General features: G+C 54.5%; 2 protein-coding genes across 5 annotated transcripts in view; both read left to right on the top strand.

The window, feature by feature from the left end:
- The window catches only part of CTDSPL (CTD small phosphatase like), a 128,147-nt gene extending 124,348 nt beyond the window's left edge, over nt 1-3,799 (top strand). Inside the window, exon 8 of the mRNA XM_030812132.1 lies at nt 74-3,799. Within this exon, the coding sequence (XP_030667992.1) occupies nt 74-199 (126 nt within the window). The 3' untranslated portion in view covers nt 200-3,799. The remainder of the gene's footprint in view (nt 1-73) is intronic.
- A 2,611-nt stretch (nt 3,800-6,410) lies between these two features.
- On the top strand, nt 6,411-26,831 carry VILL (villin like). 4 transcript variants are annotated; one of them, XM_030812129.1, is made up of 20 exons: nt 6,411-6,462; nt 12,910-13,055; nt 13,221-13,295; nt 13,584-13,789; nt 15,058-15,166; nt 16,733-16,843; nt 17,141-17,340; nt 17,745-17,823; nt 17,921-18,019; nt 18,559-18,697; nt 18,998-19,098; nt 21,109-21,246; nt 21,355-21,513; nt 22,047-22,226; nt 22,819-22,964; nt 23,906-24,050; nt 25,441-25,623; nt 25,830-25,901; nt 26,098-26,349; nt 26,587-26,831. In XM_030812129.1, exons 2-20 carry the CDS (start codon nt 12,996-12,998, stop codon nt 26,698-26,700), a joined length of 2,568 nt encoding a protein of 855 aa, XP_030667989.1. In that variant the 5' UTR covers nt 6,411-6,462; nt 12,910-12,995; the 3' UTR covers nt 26,701-26,831. The 4 variants fall into 4 exon arrangements, 3 of the variants coding, with proteins under 3 accessions (XP_030667989.1, XP_030667986.1, XP_030667987.1); XM_030812126.1 differs by lacking the exons at nt 6,411-6,462; nt 12,910-13,055; nt 13,221-13,295; nt 13,584-13,789 and having other exon boundaries at nt 15,074-15,225; XM_030812127.1 differs by lacking the exons at nt 6,411-6,462; nt 12,910-13,055; nt 13,221-13,295; nt 13,584-13,789; nt 15,058-15,166 and adding an exon at nt 15,450-15,585.
- The last annotated feature ends 37 nt before the right edge of the window (nt 26,832-26,868 follow it).

Raw genomic sequence — 26,868 nt, 5'->3', positions numbered from 1 at the left:
TACCCAGTTAGGTTAGGAGCAGCCCCCAGTGCTAGATGCAGTCCTGCTGCCTCCTCCATGCACTGTCTTCCAGGTGCCTGTGCAGTCCTGGTTCGATGACATGACGGACACGGAGCTGCTGGACCTCATCCCCTTCTTTGAGGGCCTGAGCCGGGAGGACGACGTGTACAGCATGCTGCACAGACTCTGCAATAGGTAGCCCCGGCCTCTGCCTGCCTCCCACCTGTGCACTCTGGAACCTCTGGCCTCAGGGGACCTGCTGTCCTCAGCTCCCTGGGAGCTGAAAGTGAGGATACTCCGTGCTCCAGGCCACAGGGTGAATGTGGCCATGCCTACCTGTTTTGTTTTTCTAAGAACAGAAACAATTATTTTAAAGGAACTCTTTTAAGAAATTTCATAAAGGGACATGCATTTTACTGGATTTGCTTTTCTTAAAACATACCAAAAAAGAAAAAAATAGAAAAAAAAAAAAAAAACTTGATCTCTATCAGACTTCCTTTCAACTGTCCTCCCCTCCAAGCAGACCACCTGTCCCCTTCTATCCCAGCTCGGAGCAGCTGACCCACTCAGAATCTCTTTCCTACAGGATGAAGTGCCTTTTGAATGTTATTTTAAGCCGAGAGTTAATTTTTCTATACAACATATTTCCAGACATCTTTTAGTCTTTTATTGTCTTAGATACTGTAAGAAGATGAACATGACAATTTTCTAGAACCTGGTAGCGTGTGTGTGTGTGTGGCGGGGGGTGCTGAGGGAGGGGAGTGAGTCACAGGAGCCTGTCCCCCAACAGGTGTGACTGCTCTGACAACCTGTGGCATGCTGCAGGGTCAGGCTCCTGATAGGAGGATTTCATGACTATGTCATTGTCTCCACTCATTTTTGACCCAGTTTGGAATGTATCTGCAGTTGTGTGGCTCAACACTTTAGGAAACAATAGATTATTTTATATTATTATTTCTGATGGTGACAAGTTTGTCTTGAGGTCACATTTTCTCCTTGAAAAGTGACATCCTGTCACTTCTGCTCTCACACTACTGCCATACATTTGTGTTTCTTCTTGTTATTGTTTGGGGTAGAGCAGTTACAAGAAACCCTAAAACCCTTGGATATAAAAGAAATCTGTTTATTGATTTTTAAATCTTTCCTTTCCAAAAGCTGGATACACATGGAGCTGTTTGGGAATTTTCCTTGCTGCTACCGCGCTGCCACCAAATGGAATTGACCAGCGGCTGTTACACTGTTCTTTGCCACTGTGCCTATGCTCAGAATATGCTCACTGCTAAGCTACAAACTCGGACAGGGTCAGAAACAGAGGTGTCCCACCCCATTGCAGCCTCCACCACCTGTAACCCCTTCCTGGCATTGGCCACTGAAGGGTACAAAGACAAAAGGGCCAAAGCACCACTTAGGTGTGACATGGATTTTAAACTGCAGTCAGTATCAGATCCTGTTTGATAAATAAGCTGACTCTTCTCTCTTGAGAACCTGTGGCCTCAACCAGCCACCAAGCTGATGTGGCCCAAGTCCATCTCTTGGTCTTCTCCTTTGAAGCACAGCCTATTTCTGAGCCAAGGGTTGGGGAAGCCTGTCTAGATGTGGGACTGTGGGACTCATTGCCCCAAACCAGGGAAAGGAAGAGCTCCTGCAGGGAGAGCCCAGGCTCTCTTTGCAGCCTTTCCCAGTTTGGTGTTTACGCAGTGCCATGTTCTTTGTTTGACAACAAGACAGTCTGTAAAGTATTGCTCTTAAAAACAATTAAAAAGAACCCTTTCATGTTGGCACCATTGCCTTAGTCCTCTGTGGGTTGGTCTTCAGCCAGCATTCTGGTGGGAGTGACTGGCATTAACAAGACTGGAAATCGGGGGTCAAAGTAAAATATCTTTGTTTTGCTTTCATTCACAAAGTAATGAAGCCAGCTGCCAATTACGTCCTCCCAACAGCACTTTGGTCTGTGGACTGCTGTGTGAATATTCAGAAGGGAAGTAAGTATTCAGGGGGTAAACAGGTCTCCCAGCATTCTGAGTGTTCCAAACCAGTAATCCACATGCCAATTCAAACAGAACAGCCCCTTGCTAGATATTACCACAGATAATGACAGTTACATGGTAGAACTGCCCTTGCCACAAACTTTTATTTGGAAAAGTAGTCACTAAATAAACCCACTGCCTTAAATGTCTTGAATGTTGCAGTCAAGTGTCTGTCATGTGTTGATATCCACACAGAATTAGGCCCTAATGAGAGCCTTAGACCCTCAACCATGCCCCCTTCGTTGGCATCACAGGGCCTTACTTGGAAGAGCGGGCAAAGAGGATGGAAATCGTTAAAATATTTCAGGGGAATCGAACCTAGGAATAGTGCTCCACTTCTGACGATGGAGTGAAGACACTTGGCAGACTTGAGCCAGACACTTCACCTAGTAGTTCCTGAAACTGTGAGCACCACTGCACTAAGCCAGTGCGGAGCTGTGAGGGACGGCCCAGCTCCTGCACCACAGACACAGAATGTCTGGAGAGGGCCAGCAGGCCCTCTGAGGGTTCTGGAATCTGTGCACCTTATTTGACCACACTCCAAAATTCTGTTTTTATTTTAACCCTTGAATCTGCTTTATGTACATAATCAAAATATCTATATCTATATATATTTTTAATCATCTACATGTAAATGAAGCAATAGAATTCTAACATAAGGCCAAGAAATGAGATGAATGTTTGGGGTTTATGTTTTTTAAGGTAAATACGGGTATTGTTTTTAATTATTACCATGTATTAAATTGTGGGCTTTGAAGCCTAATGAAACCTGTTAGCCACTTCTCTGTGCCATATACTTCCCATGTTACCAAAATACCCCCAACTCTTTAGCCAAAAGAGAACCCTGACCTCCTGAGTTTCCATGCTCCTTTCTGTACCAGGTCTAAATGTAGTCTTCTGGAGAAGTATTTTTGACATTGAGCCCTGGGACAGGACACCTTGGGTTTGTGGACTCCAGCCCACTATGATGTTATGACTTCTCTGGCCAGGCCTCCAGTGGAAGTGCACAGGCACTCCCAATGTTGTTAATGCTCTGTCTTCCATTTGTTCTGGAATCCTACGTGTTGGTCTGTGGTTCCATGCATTAGCTGTTTGTAAATAATGCATTTGCATACTGAAAAAGGAATGCCACCTGCCACAGTTGATGGTGAGGAAGCTCCTTTGACGTGGTGCAATTTTGATGAGATGTGTCTGGGGACACGAGGATGCCCTAATGATGCTGACTTGTCATGGTTGCAGCATTTGAACTTTTGGTGTTAAAAAAAAAAAAAAAAAACCTGTAAGTCTATAACCTGGCAACATTTTACAACCCTGTATTTTTAAAGATGGCTTTCTAATAAAAAATCCAGAACCACACAGCCCTATGGTCAAACAATCCTACGTTTGTGCCTCTGCTTTTAAAGGTGCTGTGCTGGACAGTTGGCATGCCAGGGTTCGAGAAGAGTGAATGGCTTGACGTACTTGCAGTTAACTGTGCAAAACTGGCTGGCTGCCTCTGTTCCTACTGTACTGTAAATTTGATCATGTCTGTTCCTGTTCCATTCTCCCAGGAGCTTCTCTGCAGACTGACACACCCTCCCCCACCCCGGGTAGTGGAGATGCTGGTGTCTGGGTAGTCATGGATTTCTGTTGGACATTTGAATGTGATAAACAATCCAGCATTACTTGGGAAATGCTACATGCGGAATGTGCACGTTTCCAGGGGCGAGTATTGTCAATCAAAAGGTTTGCAATTATTTCCTTCCTGCCAAAAATAAACATGTGAAACTGCACTCTCTTGTGGATGGACTACTTTTCTACCAGCAGCGCCTCTCCTCCCTCCCTTCCCCGCCTCCTGTGCAGCCTCATGCCATCACCTTGGGTCTCCTGGTATCCCCATTTCTGGGGAACAGGGGTGGATGGGAGTGGGGCTACAGCCCTCCAGGAGCCACAGACTGATTTTCCAGCTCCTCCATCCCACCCAAATTGCCTGTCACTCCAAGGGTGACTGCTGTTCAGCCCCCTGGCTTCCTCCCTCCGGAAGCAGTATGGCTCACTGTCCTCCCACAAAGATTCCAGCCCTCCCAGCAGGCTGGAAAATGCAGCCTGAGAGAACTGGGGCCTCCTATTCCATAAGAGCCACAGGCATTATATGTGGTGCCCAAACCCGTACCCATACCCATGGGCACAGTGGCCAAGATGATTGCCCGATGAAGCACGGCAAGGAGTTGGAAGAGGAGTCAGGATGACCCAGGCAGTTTCTCACAGTGAGACATTCTGTCGCCAGTGCCCTGAACCCAGTCCCTCTGTACATGCAGGTGAAAGAGGCAGTGACTCCTCCTCTGCTAGAGACTCCTGGCAGGGACTTGGACATGGCTTCGCCACTCTCAGGACTCTTTCTCTTCATAATGATATCTGATTCAGATGGCACCAGTGTCAACGTCATAAGGTAAGTCTTATCCCCATTTTGTGGATGAGAAAATAGGCCAGTGAGACAAAGCTCTGCAGTCTGCTCTATCACAAGATACAGGATTCTACCAGGCATGTATATTCATCCCAAATAACTCAGGACACAGTATGTGTATCAGCCCAGGAGACCTAATATTTACCCAGAGACAAAACCCCAAATACCCCACAGCTAGGCCTGTGCCGTGCCCCTAGGTTTTTTGTCGTCACAGTGGAGCAGCTGGCCAGTCAGAGAGAAGTCACCGCAGCTTCCTCCCCTGGTTCCAGACTCCTAGGCTGTGTCCTTCATTCTGCTCCCCAGCCCTCTCTGTCCCTCTCTCACTTTCTTTGGCACCAACCTTGTACCCCACTGCTTCACACCTTTGCATACAGGCAAACAGATAAAAGCCTGAGAATTGTGGCAGTGCCTGAGGCTGAGGTATCTTCATGAGTGTCCACTGGTCCCCGAAATAGGTGGGAAGGACACACGGGGCGTCAAGAGGGCACTTATTTGGGACTTGGACATGCGGAGATATGCCCTTCAGTGTTTTCTAGTTTGAGCACATATCATCTGTGTGTATTACAGGATCAAGGAATGGGCAGGAAGCCCAGGAGGGTGGGAAGGAGTAGCTGGAAAAAGCCAGCCTGGGAACAGTGGCACATCAGCTGACGAACATTCTGTTGAGCTTATGGATAAGGAGTGCATTGAGGGCTTGTGGCCGAGTTGTGGAGTAACCTGGATGCTTGCACGATAAATCTACTGTGCCAGGGCTGGCCGTGGGTCAGCAGGCTGTTCAAGGCTCAGAGCCATCAACTGGCATGGCCATCAGCCTGACCTCTGAGAACAGAGGCCATCGGGAGGAGGACATGGCCCCAGAGCGTTCCACCCCAAACCTCCATTACAGCTCCCTCTCCTGGTGCAGTGATTCTCAGCTCTGGCTGCAGCTGTATGCTAGAATTACCTGAGGGGTCTCAAACATACATCCCTCAAGTCCACCCTAGACCATTTCCAATCTCTGCAGATGGGGACCTGCGTCATGTTTTTAAGTGCCAAGATGACTGGAAAGGGCAGCCAGGGCTGAGACCCCCTGCTCTGACTGGCTACAGAGGAAAGGCAAGTCCTCCACAACTGTTCCAGGCCTGATGCCCAGGTGTGGCAAAGGAGCTGTGGCCAGAGCTTTGGGGAAAATGACGTGTTGCTTTACCTGAAAGATCAGCCATATACATGTTCATTGCTAAAAACTTGGAAAATCCAGAAAAGTACAGAGAAAAGCCCACCTGGGCACTGGGAGCCTTTCCCAAGGCAGGGGTGAGGAGGGAGGCCTGATAAGACCCCTGCCTGGCTGACAGCACCTGCTTTCACACAGGTGGGGAGCAGGGTAGAGCCCCCCACTGCACATTGGAAGGGTCACACTGCCCACTAGGCAGGGACCCCAGACTTGCACCACCACCCCTCCAACAGGCCAGGGCTTTCCTGACCCAAGCTGGGTCCTAATGGGTGGGCGTGCTGCTGGGCAGGACCACAGTGGGCAAGGCAGTGACACCTCTTTGCAGGGGCCCAGGGTTGGTGTTTGGTCTGTCCTCTCACCCAGCTGTTCCCGTGGCGTCCTCGGGAACAGGACGCCCGGTGACCATTGCCACAGCTGCTTCCACGTCCTGCAGCCCAGGGCGTGACCACATGAGGGCCCATGGCTGCTCCCCTCCATCGAGAGGAGCCAGGGCATCTCCAGGAGTGGGCTCCAGGACCTGAGGCAGCAGTCCTCACTCCCCATCCCTGTCTGCCCTCAGGGAGGGACACTCCTCACAGAGCCCGGACTCCACCACGAGAGGCAACATTCTGCACCTGCCTGGGAGAGACTGGAGAAGGCCTGGGGGATGAAGCCTGGGATAGGATGCCTGAGCCCAGAGAAACTGGGGCAGAGCCTGGACTTATCTTGGGGCCACTCCTTCACCTGGGTCAATATTGACATGGAGCGGGCTGGGCCTTGGAGATAAGCCAGGCAGGAACAAAGTAGTCCCCAAGCCCTGGAAACTTGCTGAGTGAGGGGGTGGTAGATGAAGGGGGGCTGGGGTAGGAAGAGGGCGGGGCTTTGCTAGCAAGGCAAACTCTGCCCAGGGCCCTTTTGACTCCTGGCAGGCCCCCTTGAAGAGGGGTGGAGGTGGGCAGGGGGGTGGGGTGGTGGGACCCCTTTTCTGCTAGGGGAAGGAGGGAGGGGAAGGCTAGGCATCCCACCCTCCCATTCTTGCAGCACCCGGCTGCCTGTGAGGCTGCCCTGGGCCTCAGTTTCCCCTCTGTGTGCCTGGGGTATGACAGCCATGAGCCGGAGGCTGCCCAGGCCAGACTCAAGGCAGTGCTGCTCATCTTGGCCCCAGGCCAGGCTCTAAGGCCAGACTGCCATCTCTCCTGGGCCTGGGATCACAGGTTACAGGATAGGTGGTTCTGGACAGGGCAGTTCTGTCCAGGTGACATCTTCTGGTTTGCAGAGACCCAGACAATTCTGAGGGTTGGGGCCTTGGAGAAGTTCTCATGCCCCCCACTAAGCTGCTGACACTGGATTGTGCCAGCTGGGGTATCTGGCCCACAGCCAAAGTAGAGAGGGGTCACCCCCTCAGCTTCGCAGAGAAGGAGGACTGAGCCCAGTAAAGGGTCCAGACACACACACACACACACACACACACACACACACACACACACACACAGGGTCAGGCGCAGGCCACAGAAACATGTCAGCAAACATTTTATTAAGCAACTGCAGTGCGCCGGACACCGTTCTAGACACAGGTAGACAAGAACAAGGCCCCACACACAGCGACTCACGGTCCAGCTGGGACACAGACACTAACCAAAGATCCCACTTAGCAAGGAGACCAGCTTCTTGGAGCACCACGATGAGGAAAGTGGTGATGTCTGAGGAGGGAGACTGCTGTGGCTAAGGAGGGCGGGAAGGGCCCTCTGTGGGGCTGCCATTTTGGCTGGGACCTAAATGCAGTAAAGGAGCAGCTATGGGAAGATACAGAGTGGGGCTTCCAGGCAGAGAAGCCTGCAGTGCAAAGGTCTGCAGACAACGACCTGGGCGTCTTCAAGGGACACAAGGAATCATATTGCCAGAACACAGTGAGCCATGGGAAGAGTGATGGGAGAGGCAGCCAGGAACAGCCATTGAGAGTTTCATCCCAGTTTTAGTGGAAGCCACTGGAAGGTTTGGAGAGGGGGGTGGTGTGAGCGGGTTTATGCTTAAATTCTGAGGTTAAATTTTCCCTCTAGTTAGTCAAAATCATAGACAGAAAATAGAATGGTGGTTGCGAGGGGCTGGGGGCAATGGGGAGTCTATGTTTAATGGGTGCAGAGTTTCAGTTTTGTAAGATGAAAGAGTTCTGGAAATGGTGGCAGTGGTTGCACAACAATATGAGTGTCCTTAACACCACAGAACCATATACTTAAAAGTGGATACAGGCCGAGCATGGTGGCTCACGCCTGTAATCCCAACACTTTGGGAGGCTGAGGCCGGTGGATCCCTGGAGGTCAGGAGTTCGCGACCAGCCTGACCAACATAGTGAAACCCCGTCTCTACTAAAAATACAAAATTAGCTGGGTGTGGTGGTGCATGCCTGTAATCCCAGCTACTCAGGGGGCTGAGGCAGGAGAATCACTTGAACCCGGGAGGTGGAGGCTGCAGTGAGCCAAGATCGTGCCATTGCACTCCAGCCTGGGCAACAAGAGCAAAACTCCGTCTCAAAGAAATACATAAATAAAAAGGGGATACAATGGTAAATTTTAAGTATATTTTACTACAATTTTTTAAATCTTGTGAAAAAAAGATTTTTTATATTTTACCACAATTTTTTAAATCTTAGGAAAAAAGATCCCTCTGGCTACTGTGGGAGGATGGCCGTAGCGGCCAGGCAGACCCGGAGACACAGAGGGAGGCTGGCTCTGGAGCAGGCAGGAGGCATGAGAGGGAGAGCCAGGCCCAGGATCCACCATGAACCAGCCACCGACAGGCCAGTGGCTTGGGGGAGAGAGAAACCAGGGCAACTCCAGGTTTGGGGCCTAAGCACCCTCTGGATGTTCACACTGAACGTGTTCCTGGGGCTCAGAGAGGGTAGATCTGGGAGGGGCCTGAGGCAATGTTAAGCGTGAGGCCAAACGTGCTGGGAGAGATGTGACCAGATGGAAGATGGAGACTTAGGCTGGGGCAAGGTTCGGGGGAGTTGGGTCAGGGAGACACTGGCGTTTCCATGCTATTTGCAGCCTTCAGACTGGAACTGGGAAGGAAACTAGAAAATAAACAGGAGTGAAGGCCCGAGCTCTGCACCTGCTGCCATTTAGAGGCCTGAAGGAGACGGGTGGAGTGAGAGGGAAGGAACGATGGTGACTGAACTGACTGCCGCTTGGATGAGAGCAGGCATTGGTGACTTAGGAAAGAGCCATTGCCAGGGAATTCAAGAACCAAGACCAATAGAGCGGGTGGACTGAGGGGAGATGGGGGCAGTCGGTGGGAAGAAGTGAGGACACAGAGTCTTCCTGGGCACAGGGACAAAAAGAGACAGGGAAACAGGTATGCACAGGTGCAGCGGACACACTGCCACCGTCACAGACAGGGTCCCTGTCCCAAGTGGGGATTAGACAGGCATGCCAGGACACAGGCACACACATGAGGTCAGACAGGCAATGGCAAGCATGGGGACGAGCCAAGTGCCTGTGACACAGGCATCCCTTCACACACAGGGACCCTGCACTGTGTCTGTTAAACACAGTCACACAGTAGCTGTAGGTCTTGCTGGGCACAGACTGCCCCCGAGTCCCCAAGTCCCCAGACCCCTGTAACAGAGACCTTTGTGGGGTGAAGACTGAACACAGGGAGAGGAACTTGGGCAGTGGGCAGTGGGTAGGCTTTCGCAGCGTGGCTTTGATGGGATGGCCCACGCTGGCTGGGCCTTGGCTGGGACTGAGGCTGCCAAGAGAAGGTTGTGCCCCTGGAGTTTCTGGAAGGCTCTATTCGCAGACCCTCCACCCCGCAGTGAGAGAGAGAGAGTGGCAGTGGAGTTGGCAGCTGAGGTGAGGGAGGGGTGTCTTCGCTGCAAGAGCTGGACTGGCCTCTCCCATGATGGGTATCGGGGGTCCCTGAGGAGGGCTGTGCCAGGCAGTGAGCTCACGTTTGGGTAGGGATGGCAGAAGTATCTAGAGGGAGCCCTGACCACCTTCCCCTCCTGAAGTGAGCTGGGTCTCACAGAGCCTGACCCCACAGCCCCAGCCTCGGTCCTACTTCCTCCTAAAGTTTGCTGCAGTGACCTGGCCCTCTTGGTCCATGGGGAGCCCACCACCCCGGGTAAGGGATCAGGGGCCCATCCAGTACTCCAGAGAGGGAAATCCCAGTATCTTCCACACCCCACCTCTTAGCCCAGTCCAGGCCTCCATCCCCTGCTCTCTCTGGCCACTGGTACCCAGGCAGTGAGACCTGAGAGACTTAACCATAGCCCTGGGGAGGGCGCTGGCCCCCAGACAGCTTGCTCAATATTTGTTGACTGACTAACTGACTAAGTGAATGCCCAGCCCGCTAAGCGCTGTGTGGTGGGGTGTGTCCTGCAGGGCAGGAGCTGCGATTGAGTTACAGTGGCAGGGGCCAGGAGTAGGGAGGCAGAGACTGGCCGTGTGCCAGGCCCAGCACTGCCCACAGGCAGGGCGAAGGCGCGGGAGCAGTTTCCAGCAGGTAGGCCTGGGCAGAGAGTGGGGGGAGTTCCAGGGAACCAGTGGGGCAAAGTGGGCTATTCAAGTCAAGGGCGTAGAGCATAGGGTTCCAGGGCTCAGGGCCACAGAGCCTTGGCAGCAGAATTGGGAGGTGGCAGCAGCCCAGCAGGTGAAAACACTGATGGGGCAGGGCAACTGTGGCCGGCAGCCCAAGGGGAAGAAAGTGGCGGATTTTGTAGATGGGTAGAGAAGTCGGTGGCCCACAGACTCAGTGTGCCTGCCCCCAACCCTGGCCCCATCCTCCTTTCCCCTCACTCTAGAGGGTGGCACCATTCCCTGCTCCCTGGAAGTTGAGCAAGGTAATCTCGGGCTCCCTTCAAAGGTACCCACAAAAGAAGGAAGGGCTCCTGTAGGGAGAGAGAGAGGCGCTGGAGGAGGGAGAGGGCGAGGTGAGAGGAGGAACCCAGGGACACGAGGTGCAGGGGGAGAGATGAGGGGGTGTGTGGAGGGGGTAGGGAGTGCCCTGGGAAAGAAAGGGGAGCCGGGGGAAAAGGGAAGACCTGGGGAGGAGGGCGGGGAGGGAGAAAGGGAGGGGTGTAGGGGAAGACAGGGAACTGGGAAAGGAGGAGGTGCCTGGAAAGGAAAAATGGGAGAAAAAGGGAAGGATCCTAGGGGAGAGGGGAAATCAGGGGGGAGAAGGAAGAGCCAGGGGGAGGCAGGGGCACCCAGTGAGGACAGAGGGAAACTCTGGAAAAGGGGAGGCATGGGGCATGGGGAGAGAAAGGGGAACCAGGGAAGGAATTGGGCATCCGGAAGAGAAAGGGGCCCTGAGTGGAGGAAATGAGCCCCCAGGGAAGAGAAGGAGGGCTTCTAGGAGGAGGGAGAGGACCGGGGTAGGAGGGTTCCCACTTGGGAAGGTGGTGAAAGGGAGTTCCCCAGAGGAAAGAGGGCAGGAGGGTTTGGGAGGCTGGAGGGGGCACTGTGGGGGGTTCCCCAGAGGAAAGAGGGCAGGAGGGCTTGGGAGGCTGGAGGTGGCACTGTGGGGAGGGAGGAGGCCCCCAATCTTTGATCACCCATTCCTCCCTGGAGCCCAGGTGAAACAGAGTGAACACAGGTGCCATGGGAGTGGGACCTCAGTCCTGGCGGCTGAGGGTTTGGCTCCATGGGCTGGGGCTGGATATCAGACAGGCTCCCGGACCCCTGCGGGCAATGCTGCCCCTCCCAGTGACACCAGCCGAGTCCCAACTTTCTGGCTGCCAGTTTGACTTTCCTGTCCCCCATGTGCCCTGGTTGACACTGTTCTGAGGCCATCCAGTAGTCATTCTGGCACTCTGTCACCATGTTGTACTCTTCCATGAGCTATAGCTCACAGTTTCTGTCTGCACCTCTGGTCACTGCCTGCCTGAGCCTCTGGTAACTGTCACTGGTCACTATTTCTGCCTATTACTCAGTGTCCTTCTATGGGGCCACCACTGGTGGACATCCTGCTTGCCACCCAATGTCCTCACGTTTTCTGTTGCTTGAGATCACCTTTTCATGGCCACTATGTCTGCTTGTCACTCATGTCATTGTCACACCAAAGGCCATCAACTGTGGCAACAGTTCTTGGGGCAATTAGGGTGCACGGACGGCTCTCTTCTCCATTCATTTTCACTCAGCCCAGTCACAGGGCAGCGCACTTCACTCATTCAACAACTACTTACCGAGTACCTGCTGGGGGCCAGGCAGCTGGGATCCCACAGTAAACAAGAGGACAAACCCTGCCTTCAGGAATCTGCTGCTCTGGTGAGGGAGACCATAGCCAACAACCATCCTATGCTTTCCCTAGGGTGTCGGGAGGAGCTGTGAGCTGTGACGGACCCAGCTCTAACCCCCTAGAAGGACAGCCCACTCTGCCCCCGCTTCCCCGCCCCACAGCCTCCTCCGCTCCCACCACATTTCTTTGGCTACCTGTTGGGTGTTGCCACAGTGTACTGTGAACTCACCAGGGCCAAACCAGGGGCCCTAACAAAGGTGTAAGGAATGTGAGCACTCTATGCCACCTATTGTGCCACGCCTCATTCCGTAACTCTGTCCCCTCACCTTGTTCTGCCTGGAGCCAAGGGTGTTCCTGCTATTAACAAAACACAGTGGGGGTGGAGGGGGAGGGGGGAAGGACTAACACACCAGGGTCACCCTGAGTGAGAGATTCAGAAAGAAGTGACTTTTGGACCAAACCTCACACACAGGTTTCTGAAGGAGTGGTGCAGGGAAGCCTCAGGTAATTGAGTATGAAGTGCCAAGACATAACAAAATCGACAGAAGTGAGGGTCCCTTCCTTCCCCCAGGTACTTCTCATTCCATGTCACTGTCATTCACTGCCCTCTCATTCTCTCCCTCCTCTGCACACGCAGAACCAGAGCACAGACTCAAGTAAGCTAAATCGCTATTTGCAGAGCCTGTGGCTGTTTGCAGAGCCTGTGTTTATACAGAGTTCAGCTCTGTTTCAAGAATTTGTCAGCTGAAGCAGGAGGATCACTTGAACCCAGAAGGTGGAGGTTGCAGTGAAGTGTGTTCGAATCATGCACTGCAGGTTAGGTGACAGAGCAAGACCCTGTCTCGAAAAAACTGGAAAAAAAAATTGTCAAGTGTTTATGCCTAATCTGCCCAACCCACTCATATCAGCTGAGCCTGTCACTTGCTGCAGAATCTGTGAGTCTTCATAGTCTGTGTGCTGACATTTGTGTGTTTACAGAGCCCTCCTAATAAAAGTCATGTTCTATAATGAAGTTGTACAGGTAGCCAGGTGTCGGTCTCCAGCCTGAGAACTCTGGCTCTTGTTCCTTCTGTCGTCCCATATTCCTGCCTGGCCTACGATGGACATCAGCAAGGGCCTCCCAGCCATGCAGGGAGGCCTCCACATATGGATCACTGAGGTGAGAGGCACGACCAGATAGGAGAGTTGGTGACATGGAAGAGCGTGGGGTTTTCCACACTAGGCTTCTCCCGCCTCCAACTCAGAGCGTCCTCTTCCACCCCACCCCAGCGCGTGTCATGGGTAGGGGCCTCCTGAGTTGTTACAGGGAACTCTCCTCTCCCAGAACCGGAAGATGGTGCCGGTACCCGAGGGGGCTTACGGGAACTTTTTTGAGGAACACTGCTATGTCATCCTCCACGTGAGTCGCTTGGGGAAGTCTGTCTGAGAGGGGTGACATGGCCCAGCACTGGGGAGACTGAGGCACAGACATAAACTCCGCCCTGGGAAGCGGCAAGTTGAGAGCCTGAGAATCACATCCCACAAGGGGGCGGTTACCGTTGAGGCTTCTTAGCCCCTCCCTCCCCCTTCCGGATCTCCGCGGAAGCCCCTGCCTAGCGTCTCCTCGGGGTCCTTGGTACATACTCCCCTTCTCCACCCGCACCTCCGCCTTCCCCGCAACACATACACACAAACACCCGGACCCTAGGTCCCCCAGAGCCCGAAGGCCACGCGGGGGGCGTCCAGCGACCTGCACTACTGGGTCGGGAAGCAGGCGGGTGCGGAAGCGCAGGGCGCTGCGGAGGCGTTCCAGCAGTGCCTACAGGACGAGCTGGGGGACCAGACCGTGCTGCACCGCGAGGTGCAGGCCCACGAGTCCGACTGCTTCTGCAGCTACTTCCGCCCGGGAATCATGTGAGTGCGGGGGCGGCCGGGGCAGGACGGAGCCGTGGAGGCGGTGCCTAGGCTGGGGCAGTCTTGGGATGGCCATCGTCCACATCCCTGAATGGGGAAAGCCGGGAGGGGTTGGGTAACACCTTTATTGAGATACAACTCATACACCATACGATTCACCCATTTAAAGTACACATACATGTCAGTGATTTTTAACAGTTGTGTGCAACCATCACCACAATCAATTTTAGAACATTTTCATAACCCTAAAAAGCCCCATACCCCTTTGCCATCACTCCCCATTTCCCTCCAACACCCGCATCCCCTGCCCTAGGCAACCACTCATCTACTTTGTCTATACATTTGCCTCTTCCCGGCATGTCATAGAAATGGAATCATTCTACAAATGGTCTTCCCTGACGGGCTCTTTTTGCTTAACACACTGTTTTCAAGGTTTATCCAGGTTGTAGCATGTGTTATTGCTAATTTTTATTACCAAGTAATATTGCATTTTATGAATATACTATATTTTATTTATCCGTTCATCACTTAATGGACATTTGGGTTGTTTCCACTTTTTGGCTGCTGTGAATCTATTTCTGTGAACATTAGTATACAAGTTTTTGTGTGGACAAATGTTTTCATTTCCCTTGGTATATACCTAGGAGCAGACACCAATGTTGTTTTGAGTTTGCTTCTATGTTACTGTGCTGGTAGGAATATATCTTTCGCTGTAAATTGCTTCACAGGTGTTTTAAATTTACACTTGCAATATATTTGGAAATACAGGAAATTGCTATTTGATCATTTCCATTTCATAAGTTGAACCTATATTTGCATATAGCACACACGAACACATGCACACAAGTATATGCGCAGATGTAGAAACACACACCACCCCATGTATGTCCACCTATAGATGGACATGTGTGAATATCCATGTTCACCTACACACATATATGCTGTTGCCCACTTTCATGCACTCACCATCTAGACTTACAGGGATAAACAAATACACACTGTGCCCCCAAATGTATGTACATGTACACATATATGCATGTGTCCACATGACTGCACATGGAAGTGCACTACACATGGAAATGAATGCACACTCATGCCCTATGTGTGCACCCATATACTTATACATACATGTGTTCACACAGACTCCAGTGCATGTATGAAGCAGGCACATACGTGCACGTGCTCACATCTGCAGTCATTCATGCACATGGCAGTCTGTGTTCTTATATACACAGAATGTATATACCCTCCTGCTATTCCCTCCTTAGCTACAGGAAGGGAGGCCTAGCGTCTGACCTCAAGCATGTGGAGACCAACTTGTTCAACATCCAGCGACTGCTGCACATCAAAGGGAGGAAGCACGTGTCTGCCACTGAGGTGAGGCTGCCAGGGGAGCCTCTTGACCTCTGGACTCGGCTCAGACTGGGTGTACTGAGGTATAAAGAAGTTGGAAATTGGCTGGGGGTGTGGGGAACAAGGAGCTGTCAGCATTCCCAGATGGTCTTGAATGAGGAGAACAGAGAGGACACCAGCCTTCTAGCCCCACTTCTGCCACTGCTCCCCGGACCTTTTGTTTCTGCGTCTGTCTCATGGACATATTGAGAACCTGGGCACAGCTACTTGGGAGGCTGAGGCAGGAGGATCATCTGAGCCCAGGAGTGATTCATGATGACACCACTGTACAGCAGCTTGGGTGACAGAGAAAGACCCTGTCTCTGAAACAAAAAAAGAACTTGGGCAGATGGGGCAGACGATATGGCACCTGTGAATGGTCCTTGTTAGCAGCACAGTGAGAGGTGGTGCAAAACTTGGGGAGTGCCTAACCTCACACTCTCTCACACACATTGTCATTGTCACCCATGTGCACACACACTGTCTCCCACTGTTATCCCCGGGTGCTCCTCTGGTCCATATAGTGCCCTTGTGCAAATCAGAACAGTGCCCCTTTCTTCCATCTGTCAGGACATTACAGGAAAATACTCGTTGTTTTTTTTTTTTTTTTTGAGACGGAGTCTTGCTCTGTGCCCCAGGCTGGAGTGCAGTGGCGCGATCTCGGCTCACTGCAAGCTCCGCCTCCCGGGTTCACGCCATTCTCCTGCCTCAGCCTCCTGAGTAGCTGGGACTACAGGTGCCCGCCAACACACCCGGCTAATTTTTTGTATTTTTAGTAGAGACGGGGTTTCACTGTGTTAGCCAGGATGGTCTCGATCTCCTGACCTCGTGATCCGCCCGCCTCGGCCTCCCAAAGTGCTGGGATTACAGGCTTGAGCCACCGCGCCCGGCCGGAAAATACTGGTTTTTTTAGAACAAAACATTTTGCTGCCATTTGGCCAGAATTTGGTGTAATGAACATTCAGGTGTACAATGTCTACAGTGTGAATGGTAACCCTTGAGGTATGCACGTGAGTCTGCATAGGCAGCCTGTGACACAGAGACAATCTCACATAGGCTCTGCATGTCACCCACAGACCCAGTGGCCATACATCTCTGGTCATTCAGGGACACCATGAAGCCCCATGTTTCTTCTATTATCCTGGCATAATTATCTAAAGTACTCCCTTTTACTCTCAAAAGTGTGTCCCTTTGGAGACTATCTTCATCCATAGGTATACACTGTCACCATGAGCACACACACTTCTTCACATGTGATGTCCCCACATACATACGTGTGTATATGCACACACATAAAAGAAACAGATACACCCCACCTGTATACCTGTGTACATGTACACATGTACAGCAACAGACATGCACTGAGTGAGAAGTGTCATAAGTCGTGTACACCCTGTGAAATGCAGCATTATCTACATTCACACATGCCTGCCTACACCCGGTTTGCATACAGCTTCATGCACACGTGACCCATACCAGCTATGCTCCCCTCTAGCGGATGCTGGTGGTATGACACACTGTCTCCCTCCCTGCTCCTCCTGGCTCTGGCAGGTGGAGCTCTCCTGGAACAGCTTTAATAAGGGTGACATCTTCCTGCTGGACCTAGGCAAGATGATCATCCAGTGGAATGGGCCCAAGACCAGCATTTCTGAGAAGGCTCGGGTCAGTGTCTGCCCAAGGAACTGGGGAGTACGGGGCTTGGGCAGGGAATGGTCCTGCAGGTGCCCATCCTCCGGCCACCCCAAGCGTTGGGCTTGGCTCTCTGCTACAACCCAAGAAACGTCTACGAGTTACAAGCTGAGTTCAGACCCTGCATTATTGGTGTCCCCCTAGATGCCAGGATGAGGGGACATCAGCCCTTCTCCCCATCAGCCTCTGGGAGCTGAGCAGTGACAGGAGAAATCTGTGCTGTGAAAGGGCACACTGGTGACACCCTGACTGCCAGGTCTTCTCCTGCAGGGGCTGGCCTTGACCTACAGCCTCCGGGACAGGGAACGTGGTGGTCGTGCACAGATTGGTGTGGTGGATGATGAGGCCAAAGCCCCGGACCTCATGCAGATCATGGAGGCTGTGCTGGGCCGCAGGGTGGGCAGCCTGCGTGCCGCCACGCCCAGCAAGGATATCAACCAGCTGCAGAAGGCCAATGTTCGCCTGTACCAGTGAGTACCCTTGGGGTGGGCAGGGGTGGGTGGGACAGTCCAGGACTCCGTGTCCATCACTACTGCAATAACACAGCATCTCTAGAAAGCCCCCCAGCAAAGGCTGCTGGGTTTCTGGGACAGGTCATGTGGACCGTGGGTCCAGCCTGTGCTCTTCCATGGTGTGTGGCTGCCTTGCTGAGAAACCTATTGTACATACAGGGGGACTGTGGCGCCCTGCCAGGGCCAGGAAGCTGCCTAAAGCTCCACAGCAAGGCTGCAGTAAAAGTCAAGACGACAACTCAGGGCTCCAGCCCCCATGCCTTCTGTCTCTGAGGGGCTGGGGTGGCATCCTAAGAGGGGCTAGAGTGGAGACAGATCAGGGAGGGGCTGGGCTGGCCACTCCTGGGTTCCTGTCCCTCCAGTGTCTATGAGAAGGGCAAAGACCTGGTGGTCCTGGAGTTGGCGATTCCCCCACTGACCCAGGACCTGCTGCAGGAGGAGGTGAGGAAGGCCTGGCCCCAGCTACTTGCATCCTTCCCCATCCACAACCCCAGCCTAGTCTGGACCACCTACTGACCAGCCCCACCCTTGCTCCCAGGACTTCTACATCCTGGACCAGGGTGGCTTCAAGATCTTTGTGTGGCAGGGACGCATGTCTAGCCTCCAGGAGAGAAAGGCTGCCTTCAGCCGGGCCGTGGTGAGCCCCGGGGCTCTGTCTGAGGAACAGAGCACCGCCCTGGGGTCTGAGTGGGGAGGCAGCGCTGCCCCAGGGTCTAAGGGAGGAATCAGCCCTCCTCTAGAGTTTAAGTTGGGAAATCCTATGCTGGACTCTTAAAGGGGAGGTAGCCCTGCCCTGGGAGCCCTGAGAGTGAAGACCAGGTGTCCTCTGAGAAACCATGTGTAAAAGGGGCACGTGGCCCTGCCTTCAGGTCTGGGGCCCTACTGACTGGGCGGCCCCGCTTTCTGAGGGTGGGGCTGGGGAGGAGACAGGGCTCTGTCTGGGGTCTGTGAGAGTTGACGTGGCCTGTCCAGCACAAGGCCTGGACTAAGGGGGCCCTGCCTGCCCTCAGGGACCTCAGAGAAGTCGGTGGTGACAGAGTCAATTCGCTAAGTGGGTCATGAGCTCGGTTAATTAACGCTTCTTGGAGCTTGGCTGTCCCAGAGCGGTAGGTCCCCAGGAGCGGGAGTGGAGCAGTGGACTCGGGGTCGCAGGACTGACGGTGCCTTGCGCCCCAGGGCTTCATCCAGGCGAAGGGCTACCCGACCTACACCAACGTGGAGGTGGTGAACGACGGCGCCGAATCGGCCGCGTTCAAGCAGCTCTTCCGGACTTGGTCTGAGAAGTGGAGCAGGAACCAGAAGCTCGGCGGGAGGGGTGAGCGGGCGGGGCGGGGCTGATGGGGGCGGGGCGGGACCGACGGGGGGGGGCCTGGCAGGAACCGGCAACTCGGCGGGATGGGTGAGCGGGTGGGGCGGGGCCGGAGGGGGCGGGGCCTGATCTGCACAGGGCGGAACAGAACCTTCTCAGGATGAGGAAAGGGGCGTGGGCGGCGGAGGACGGAACGGGACCTGGAATCTTGGAGGATGATTGAGGAGTGGGCGGGGCGGAGATGGTGTGGGAGGGGATGGGGCAGAGGGCGCCACTGACATCTGCTGGCCCCCCGCCCCGCTTCAGATAAATCGATTCATGTAAAGCTGGACGTGGGCAAGCTGCACACCCAGCCTGAGTTAGCGGCCCAGCTCAGGATGGTGGACGACGGCTCTGGGAAGGTGGAGGTGAGGGGCACTGGGTTAGCTGGGGGAAGATGGGCACACGGAGGTAAGCTTTGCCTACAGGTAAACGGTATGACTACTATCTAAAGTGACCCAGGTGCACATCCACACACAATCAGGGACACCAAGGGACACGTGTACATTTACAGACTCTCCTAGCAGGCAGTTCATACATAGTCACGCCTAATCATACACAGCCACGGGCACTCACACAACACAGACACACAGTACAGTAACACTTGGACACTTAAATTCGCCCTGTAGTCACATGTAGGACAAAATCAAACATATGCTTATACAGACACACATACTCACACCTTGTGATTGCACATAATCACAGCCAAGTACACAACCACAAATATGAAGCTGCAAAAACTCTACATCAGACATGACCACAGTCACACACAACCATCCAGAGACACACCAACACAGACACACGATCACACATAATCAATTACAGCCCTACACACCCAACCCCATCTCACAGCCATACACTGTCAACCACTCATCTGGTCTCAGCCCAGTGTCCTGCGAGACACAGGGGTTGAGGGCCACTTCCAGGCTCTGTATAGGGTGTGGTTGTATCTTGACTTGTTGGCTGACCGCCTAGGCAGAGCCCTGAATTTTTTAGGCCCTAGTTTTTAAATAAAGTGGGGTCAGAAACTGTGGTCCCATCTGGCCCCAAGGCTGATGTGGGGATCCTGTGGACTTGTGGGAACAGAACTGCTGAGCCTATGCGAGGGGTCCTAGTTCTCGAGGTAGGTGGAGGTCAGAGAAAATGCAAGGTTTCCTTCTTCCTTTGCCCTAATATGGATGGACAGAAGCGATGAGTGGGAAGAGACTGAGAGAGGAGGAGATGGGGCAAGGGGGAAGAAGGGGGAGACAAGGAAAGAGGAAAACAGGGAAGGAGCACAAAGAGAGACAGAGAAGAAAAGACTGGGAAGGACAGGGGATGAGGAAGAGATAGAGGGAAGGGAGGAGAAGGTGGGGTGGAGGAAGAGCAGGGAGAGATGGGGTACAGGGAGAAGAGAAGGGGGGTCAGGGATAGATGGGATACACAGAGAGAGACAGAGAGCCAGACAGTGGGAGAGGGAGACAGGAAAGCAGAGAGAAAGGCGACGGACGGAGGGAAAGAGAGCCCTGGGACTCAGGCACCAAGCACAAAGTCAGGGACGGGATCCCTCCTGGCAGGCAGTGGACAGGCAGGCAGAGAGAGGGCCTGAGCCAGGGGTCCTGGCTGCCTGGTAAGTGCCACTGTTAGGTGGCCTGTAGTCAAGTCGGCCACTTTTGTGAAAGACAGGGCTCTGGCTGCTCTGGTCTGGAGGTCAGCTCCCCAGGGACAACTATCAGGGTCAGTGTGGGAAAGGACACCCAGGCATTGTCTCCTGCCATGCAGAGGTGAGGTAAGGGAGGCGTCATCATCCCCAATATACAGGTGGGAAAGGCCCAAAGCTTAGAACAATGTCACTGCCAACACAGGGCCTACCTGGGATTTGACCAGAGTCCGCCTGGCTCCAGGCTCTGCCACCCACAGGAAGAAGAAACTACACTGACAGATGTGAGGCAGTGTTTCCCCTTCAGTCTTTGAACAGGCTTTGTGTTTTCTAACTGACACTTGAAAAAAGGGAATTCATTCAAGAGCTCCAAGGCTTCCCTTTCCACCCGGCTTCTGTTGCCCTGGCCTGAGCAGCGAGCAGCTGGGAGGGGACCGAACTGCCCCTAACTAGAGTTGTGGCTGGTGGGGTTGGGACTAGGGCTGGGCATGTGGCTGGGATTGGGCCCATCTCCCAAGTGTGGTGGGTTTCAGGGGTCCATGGGGAAAGGGTCACCTGCAGATCCTTGTACAAAGCCCAGCACAAAGCCCAGAATGGGCCTGGGGCTGAGGGTGGGCCCCTGGCCTGCATGGATGAGGAAGGCCTCAGAGGCTGGGGAGAGCTTTCCGGTTGGGTGCAGGATGGGTGGGCTGGTTCAGGAAGAGCAGTCACCTGTGCCCATTGGTCCCTTATTCCCCAGGTGTGGTGTATCCAGGACTTACACAGGCAGCCCGTGGACCCCAAGCGTCATGGACAGCTGTGTGCAGGCAACTGCTACCTTGTGCTCTACACATACCAGAGGCTGGGCCGTGTCCAGTACATCCTGTACCTATGGCAGGTATGCCAGCCTGAGGGAGGCAGCACTCACCTTAAAGCCCAAGGGCTGGGCTCTGGGAGTGAAATGTGAGAGCTGGGCCAGGCCCTCACTCACTGCCCCTACCTGCAGGGCCACCAGGCCACTGCAGATGAGATTGAGGCCCTGAACGGCAACGCTGAGGAGCTAGATGTCATGTATGGTGGCGCCCTAGTACAGGAGCACGTGACCGTGGGCAGCGAGCCCCCCCACTTCCTCGCCATCTTCCAGGGCCAGCTGGTGATCTTCCAGGTAGGTCTCACCTTGCCACTGTGGCCACAGCCTGCCCAGTTCTGCATGGGCCATGGCCCCTGCACACACTTCTAAGCGCCTTCTCTTTGGGCCTGGGGCCTGCTTATCATCCCTTAGTTTCCCAGAGCTTGTCCAAGGCCCAGGAGCTCCAAGGTTGGCCCTGCCTGAGTTTCCCTCCCCAGTCCCAGAGCCAGATGAAGAATTTGAGTTGAAAGGGAGCCAGGGGCTTGCCTGGGGCTGCACACTAGCAAACCTGGTCCCTACTTTCCACCTCCAAGGCCTGAGCACCCATGCCCCGACCACTCAGACATGGGGGGAAAGGTCCATTTAGAAAGGGTCTGTCCCTGTCCCAGACTGATGGGATTCCTGCACTCCACACTTAGAGGGTCCTGTACTCCTCATGTGAAATCACCAGTGAGGGCCTTCGTGGCTTCAAGCAAGGGTCCCTGAGCTCTGAGGCAATATGTCCCACACTGGGACAGGAAGGCGCCCCTGGGAGCCCTTGCCCAGCCTGAGGCCTTGCTCTCCTGTAGGAGAGAGCTGGGCACCATGGAAAGGGGCAGTCAGCATCCACCACAAGGCTTTTCCAAGTTCAAGGCACCAACAGCCACAACACCAGGACCATGGAGGTGCCAGCCCGTGCCTCATCCCTCAACTCCAGTGACATCTTCTTGCTGGTCACAGCCAGCGTCTGCTACCTCTGGTTTGGGAAGGTACCCACAGCACTGACCACTTGACTCATGCCCAGATGTAGTGGTGCCAGGCTGGGGGTGGGTCCTCTTCACAGGGGATGCAGACTTTGAGTCCAGCCTCAGATAGGCCGATGGGGAGAATGGGGAGGGGAAGAAGCCACAGTGTCCCCTGTAGAACTTGGGGAAAGTTACAGAGTGACAGGTAGACCTGAAAGTCCACAGGTCAGAGCCAGACCCAGGCCTCCTCCCCTCCTTACTGCCTGGAGCACAGGGCATGTCCCTTCCCAGGTCTCTTGGGAAAAGGGGAAGCCTATGCCAGTTTGCTGGAGTTTTCTCTAGTTTTCAGCATAAACTATGACTGACCCTCTAAGCCTAGGGGCCTCCTATCCCATGCTCTGGACCCTGCGAGGGTCCCAGACCCTGTGATCCAGATCAGCTGGGGACACAGGCCTGGAGGGTGAGGAAGATGCCTTGTTCACCGGTGTCCTGCTGTCAGCTTAGGCCTCCTGTGACTTGGGCCCAGCCCCACCCCATACACCCTGTGACTGGGATGTGGGGCCGGAGGTGAAGGCCCCTCCTCGTGCAGGGCCTGAGCCATTTCTTTGCCTGCTAGGGCTGTAATGGTGATCAGCGTGAGATGGCACGGGTGGTGGTCACCGTCATTTCCAGGAAGAACGAGGAAACAGTGCTGGAGGGTCAGGAGCCTCCCCACTTCTGGGAGGCCCTGGGAGGCCGGGCGCCCTACCCCAGCAACAAAAGGTAACAGGGTTGGGAGGAGAGTGTTCTTACCCAGAGGAGGAACTGAGGCCCAGAGAGGAGGGTGGGTGACTGGGATTCACACAGAGAGCTGGCGAGACAAGACTAGAACCAAGGACTCTCAGCTTCCCACTCACAGAGGCTCCCACGAGTACAGCCCACCCTTCACTCCCAGGCCTGGGTAATGGGTCTCGAAGATGCTGGGGAGGCTGGGGGCAGTGGCGACCTCTGCTAGCAGCATCCCCTCCCTGCATTGTCCTGGTCCTGGGCCAGGAGACAAAGCACCCTTCCCCACCCTACAGTCCTCAGGGATCACAGTGCCCAGTGTATGTGTATATAGTGTCATATGATGGTGGGTATACAGTGCGTGTGGATGTGCAAGAACAGGTGTATTCGGGGTGTTGTGTGTGTGGTGTGTAAGTGGACAGGGTGTGTGTAGGAGGTAGGAGTGAGGCCTCAAGGGGAGGAGGGAGCTGAGTCCTGGTCGCTCTTGGTCTGCCTGTGGGGCTTGGTTTATGTGCTGCTCTCCCCACAATTCTCCTGAGCTCAGTACTCCCGTCTCCTTCTCCCAGCCTGGCTTCCCTCCTTCCACTTCGGGCCGGAGACCTACTCTGTGCCAGGAGTGGGCCGAGGAGCTCCTCCCATCCCAGGGAGGGCGAGACTCCAGCTCAGGCCCTCCCCTTCCCCTGCAGCCCTCTCCTAGGGAAATTCATGGGGCACTTTGCGTCACAGCTGGGTGGGGCGAGAGCTTTCTCCATGAGGAGAGAGGGACCCTGCACCCAGAGCAGAGCAGAGTGCTCGGGAAGCAAACCATGGGGCTCAGAGGAGGGCCCAGGGCTCCCACTCCTGAGAAATGGCTTCCTAGCCCCTGGGGTGGAGCACTTGTGCCATGGGCTGGGGTGCTCCTCTGGGTGGCTCACAGCCTTGCTGTCCGTGCTGGCCAGGCTCCCTGAGGAGGTCCCCAGCTTCCAGCCACGACTGTTTGAGTGCTCCAGCCAGATGGGCTGCCTGGTCCTCGCAGAAGTGGTGTTCTTCAGCCAGGAGGACCTGGACAAGTATGACATCATGTTACTGGACACCTGGCAGGAGGTAAGGTGGCCATCCCTGCCTGGTGGGGCTGTGAACGGGGGTGTGTCTCTGTTTGTGTAACTGGGTGTGTGTGTATCTAGCCATCAGACTCTGAACACAGGGCTGTGGGTGAGTCTGACCCTGTCACTGAGCAATTGCATTGCGGTGCATATGAGACCATGGATGAGTGTGCGTCACCAGGTGGCAGCAGTGAGACTCCGGGAGACTAGGAGTGTGTTGGAACTCAGGGGTAACAGACCGTGTTTGCAGTTGTATGTGGCCCTGTGTGCCTTATGATACTATGTGTGGCTCCAGCAACAGTGCCTGCGGCCGAGCATGTGTCGGTGCTGCATGAGTGACTGTGAGTGGAATGCCCAGTCGCATCATTCATGTGTGTGGCTTGGTGTGAGCGTTTGCTTTTGTGCACCTGTGTGTGACACTTTGTCAGTGACTGTGAGGTCACATGATGCTAGAACTGGCCAGACCAGTGGCAACTGGTGAAAATGCGTCTGCGAGCAAGACCATGACTGGCTGTGGGCGAATGATGGATGGGTGTGTTTGTGGGTCTGTGTTTCTGTGCACAGTGGTATAACTGGACGGGTGTGCATGGCTGTGTAAACAAGTGCTGTTGTGTTTGCATGCAGCTCTGTGTCTGACAACAGTGGATGACAGTGTGTGGCTATGGTTTGCTGTCTGGCTGTGTGGTGATGGATGACTGTGTGTCTGTGTAAGCTGCAATAATGTGTGTTCTCTGCGTCTCTGTGGGGCCGTGTCTGCAGCACTGTTTGAATTGCTGATGAAGCTGTGTGCTCCCATCTCACTCAGAACAAACCCAGGGCTATTACCACAGCCCTGCGTGACCTGGCCAGCCCCAACTCTTTGACCCAGTTTCCCCCTGCTCCCCCCTCACTACTTCTGCTGCAGCCACAACGGCCTCCTTGTGTTCCCTGAACATGCTGGGCACATGGCCACCTCGGGGCTTTTACACTAGTTGTTTCTTCTGATTAGGACACTTTTCCTCTAGACATACATGTGACTTGCTCTCTCATGAAAGCTCTCTAAGGGCAGGGATTTTTATCCATTTTCTTTCATTGTTGACTCCCCAAAGCCTAGCCCAATGCCCAGCACACAGTAGGTGCTCAATAAGTACTTGTGGATTGATCTCCAGGTAAATCATGCAAGAAAACAAAATGTGTGGATTGAATGTGTGTGTGCATGTATGCATGCGTTCCTGTGATCTTCTCGTGTGTTCTCAGGTGTGTGGGTACAGCCACTTGCTGGGTGTGTCTGCTTGGCCAGGGATGTGTATGTGGGGTTCTGTCTGGGACAACTGGACAGGGAGTGGACAGGAAGGGGTCAGCTCTGGGCAGCCCCTCCACCTGCCCAAGGCCAGGCCCCCTCTGTGGCCCAGATCTTCCTGTGGCTTGGGGAAGCTGCAAGTGAGTGGAAGGAGGCAGTGGCCTGGGGCCAGGAGTACCTGAAGACCCACCCAGCAGGGAGGAGCCTGGCCACACCCATCGTGCTGGTCAAGCAGGGCCATGAGCCTCCCACCTTCACTGGATGGTTCTTCACTTGGGACCCCTACAAGTGGACTGTGAGTGAGGCCTGAAACCCCCAGCCCCACCCTAATTTGGGGGGAGAGGAGCCTGACCTGGGCCGATGGAATGAGGAGGCACTGCCCTGGCTGGGGCTCGCCAGTGTGTGTGAGAGACCTGGTCTTGTCCTCAGGCCCCTCCTGTGTCCCACTGGTGCCCCCTCCTCCTGCCCTGGCCCTGATACTTGCCCTGATTCTTGCTCCAGAGCCACCCGTCCTACGAAGAAGTGGTGGATGGCAGCCTGGCAGCAGCATCAACCATCTCTGAGATAACAGCAGTGAGTCCTGGGGCCCCTAGCCTTCCCCACAGTGGCCTGGGCTCCGACGGCATGGTCGCGATAGGCAGGGGAAGTGCCAGGCCCTGGTAGGTGGGAGGGGCTGCAGTTGGAGGCAAGAGGCCTGTGGGTTCAGTGCAGCCTCCCTGTGGGCTACCGATTCCCCATCTTCCCCAGCCTGAGGCTCCTCTCTGGACAGGAAGTCAACAACCTCCGGCTATCCAGATGGCCAGGCAATGGCAGGGCAGGTGCCGTGGCCCTGCAGGCCCTCAAGGGCTCCCAGGACAGCTCAGAGAATAAGCTGATGCGGAGCCCCAAGTCGGGTGGCAGCAGAACCAGCAGCTCCATCAGCAGCACCAGCGCCACGATCAATGGGGGCCTGCGCCGGGAACAACTGATGCACCAGGCCGTTGAGGACCTGCCAGAGGGCGTGGACCCTGCCCGCAGGGAGGTGGGCACCCACTCACTGCCCCAGCACTAGTGCATCTGACACTGAGCTGGAGCAGCCCAAGGCAGGATCCACTGGTGGCAGGCAGTGAGCAACTGCCCCGGGAGATGTGTCTTCTACCTGGGGTGGTGGGCAAATAGATGCGGGAGTCCCAAGCCCTGGATGACAATACTGAGTGGGGCAGGATTCTGGGCTCAGATGACACCCTCCCCTGTACCTCCCCCTCTCTCCCCTGCCCAGTTCTATCTCTCAGACTCTGACTTCCAAGATATCTTTGGGAAATCCAAGGAGGAATTCTACAGCATGGCCACGTGGAGGCAGCGGCAGGAGAAAAAGCAGCTGGGCTTCTTCTGAACCCAAGCCCTCTCGACTGCCCCTATTCCCCCGACCCCAACATACCTACAATGCTGGGGAGGCCCTGCTTCCACTCCCCTCAGAGGCTCCTGGTCATCCTCTGCTTGCCAGTAAAAGCAGGCAGCCCATACAAGGTGTGGTATTCGTGCTTTCAAGCCCGGGCCACTC

The sequence above is a fragment of the Nomascus leucogenys genome, chromosome 4 (genome assembly GCF_006542625.1).
Source record: "Nomascus leucogenys isolate Asia chromosome 4, Asia_NLE_v1, whole genome shotgun sequence".
NCBI lineage: Eukaryota > Metazoa > Chordata > Mammalia > Primates > Hylobatidae > Nomascus > Nomascus leucogenys.
Note: the sequence above shows the minus strand (reverse complement) of the source record. Positions and strands in the feature narration are given on the sequence as shown.

What these genes read in the sequence shown, in the direction of transcription:
- VILL (XM_030812129.1), top strand. Translation starts at nt 12,996, where the DNA reads ATGGACATCAGCAAGGGCCTCCCAGCCATGCAGGGAGGCCTCCACATA. An exon ending in GCTACCTCTGGTTTGGGAAG is followed by an intron (nt 22,227 to 22,818) that starts GTACCCACAGCA and finishes TTTGCCTGCTAG; the next exon opens with GGCTGTAATGGTGATCAGCG. An exon ending in CCCTACCCCAGCAACAAAAG is followed by an intron (nt 22,965 to 23,905) that starts GTAACAGGGTTG and finishes CGTGCTGGCCAG; the next exon opens with GCTCCCTGAGGAGGTCCCCA.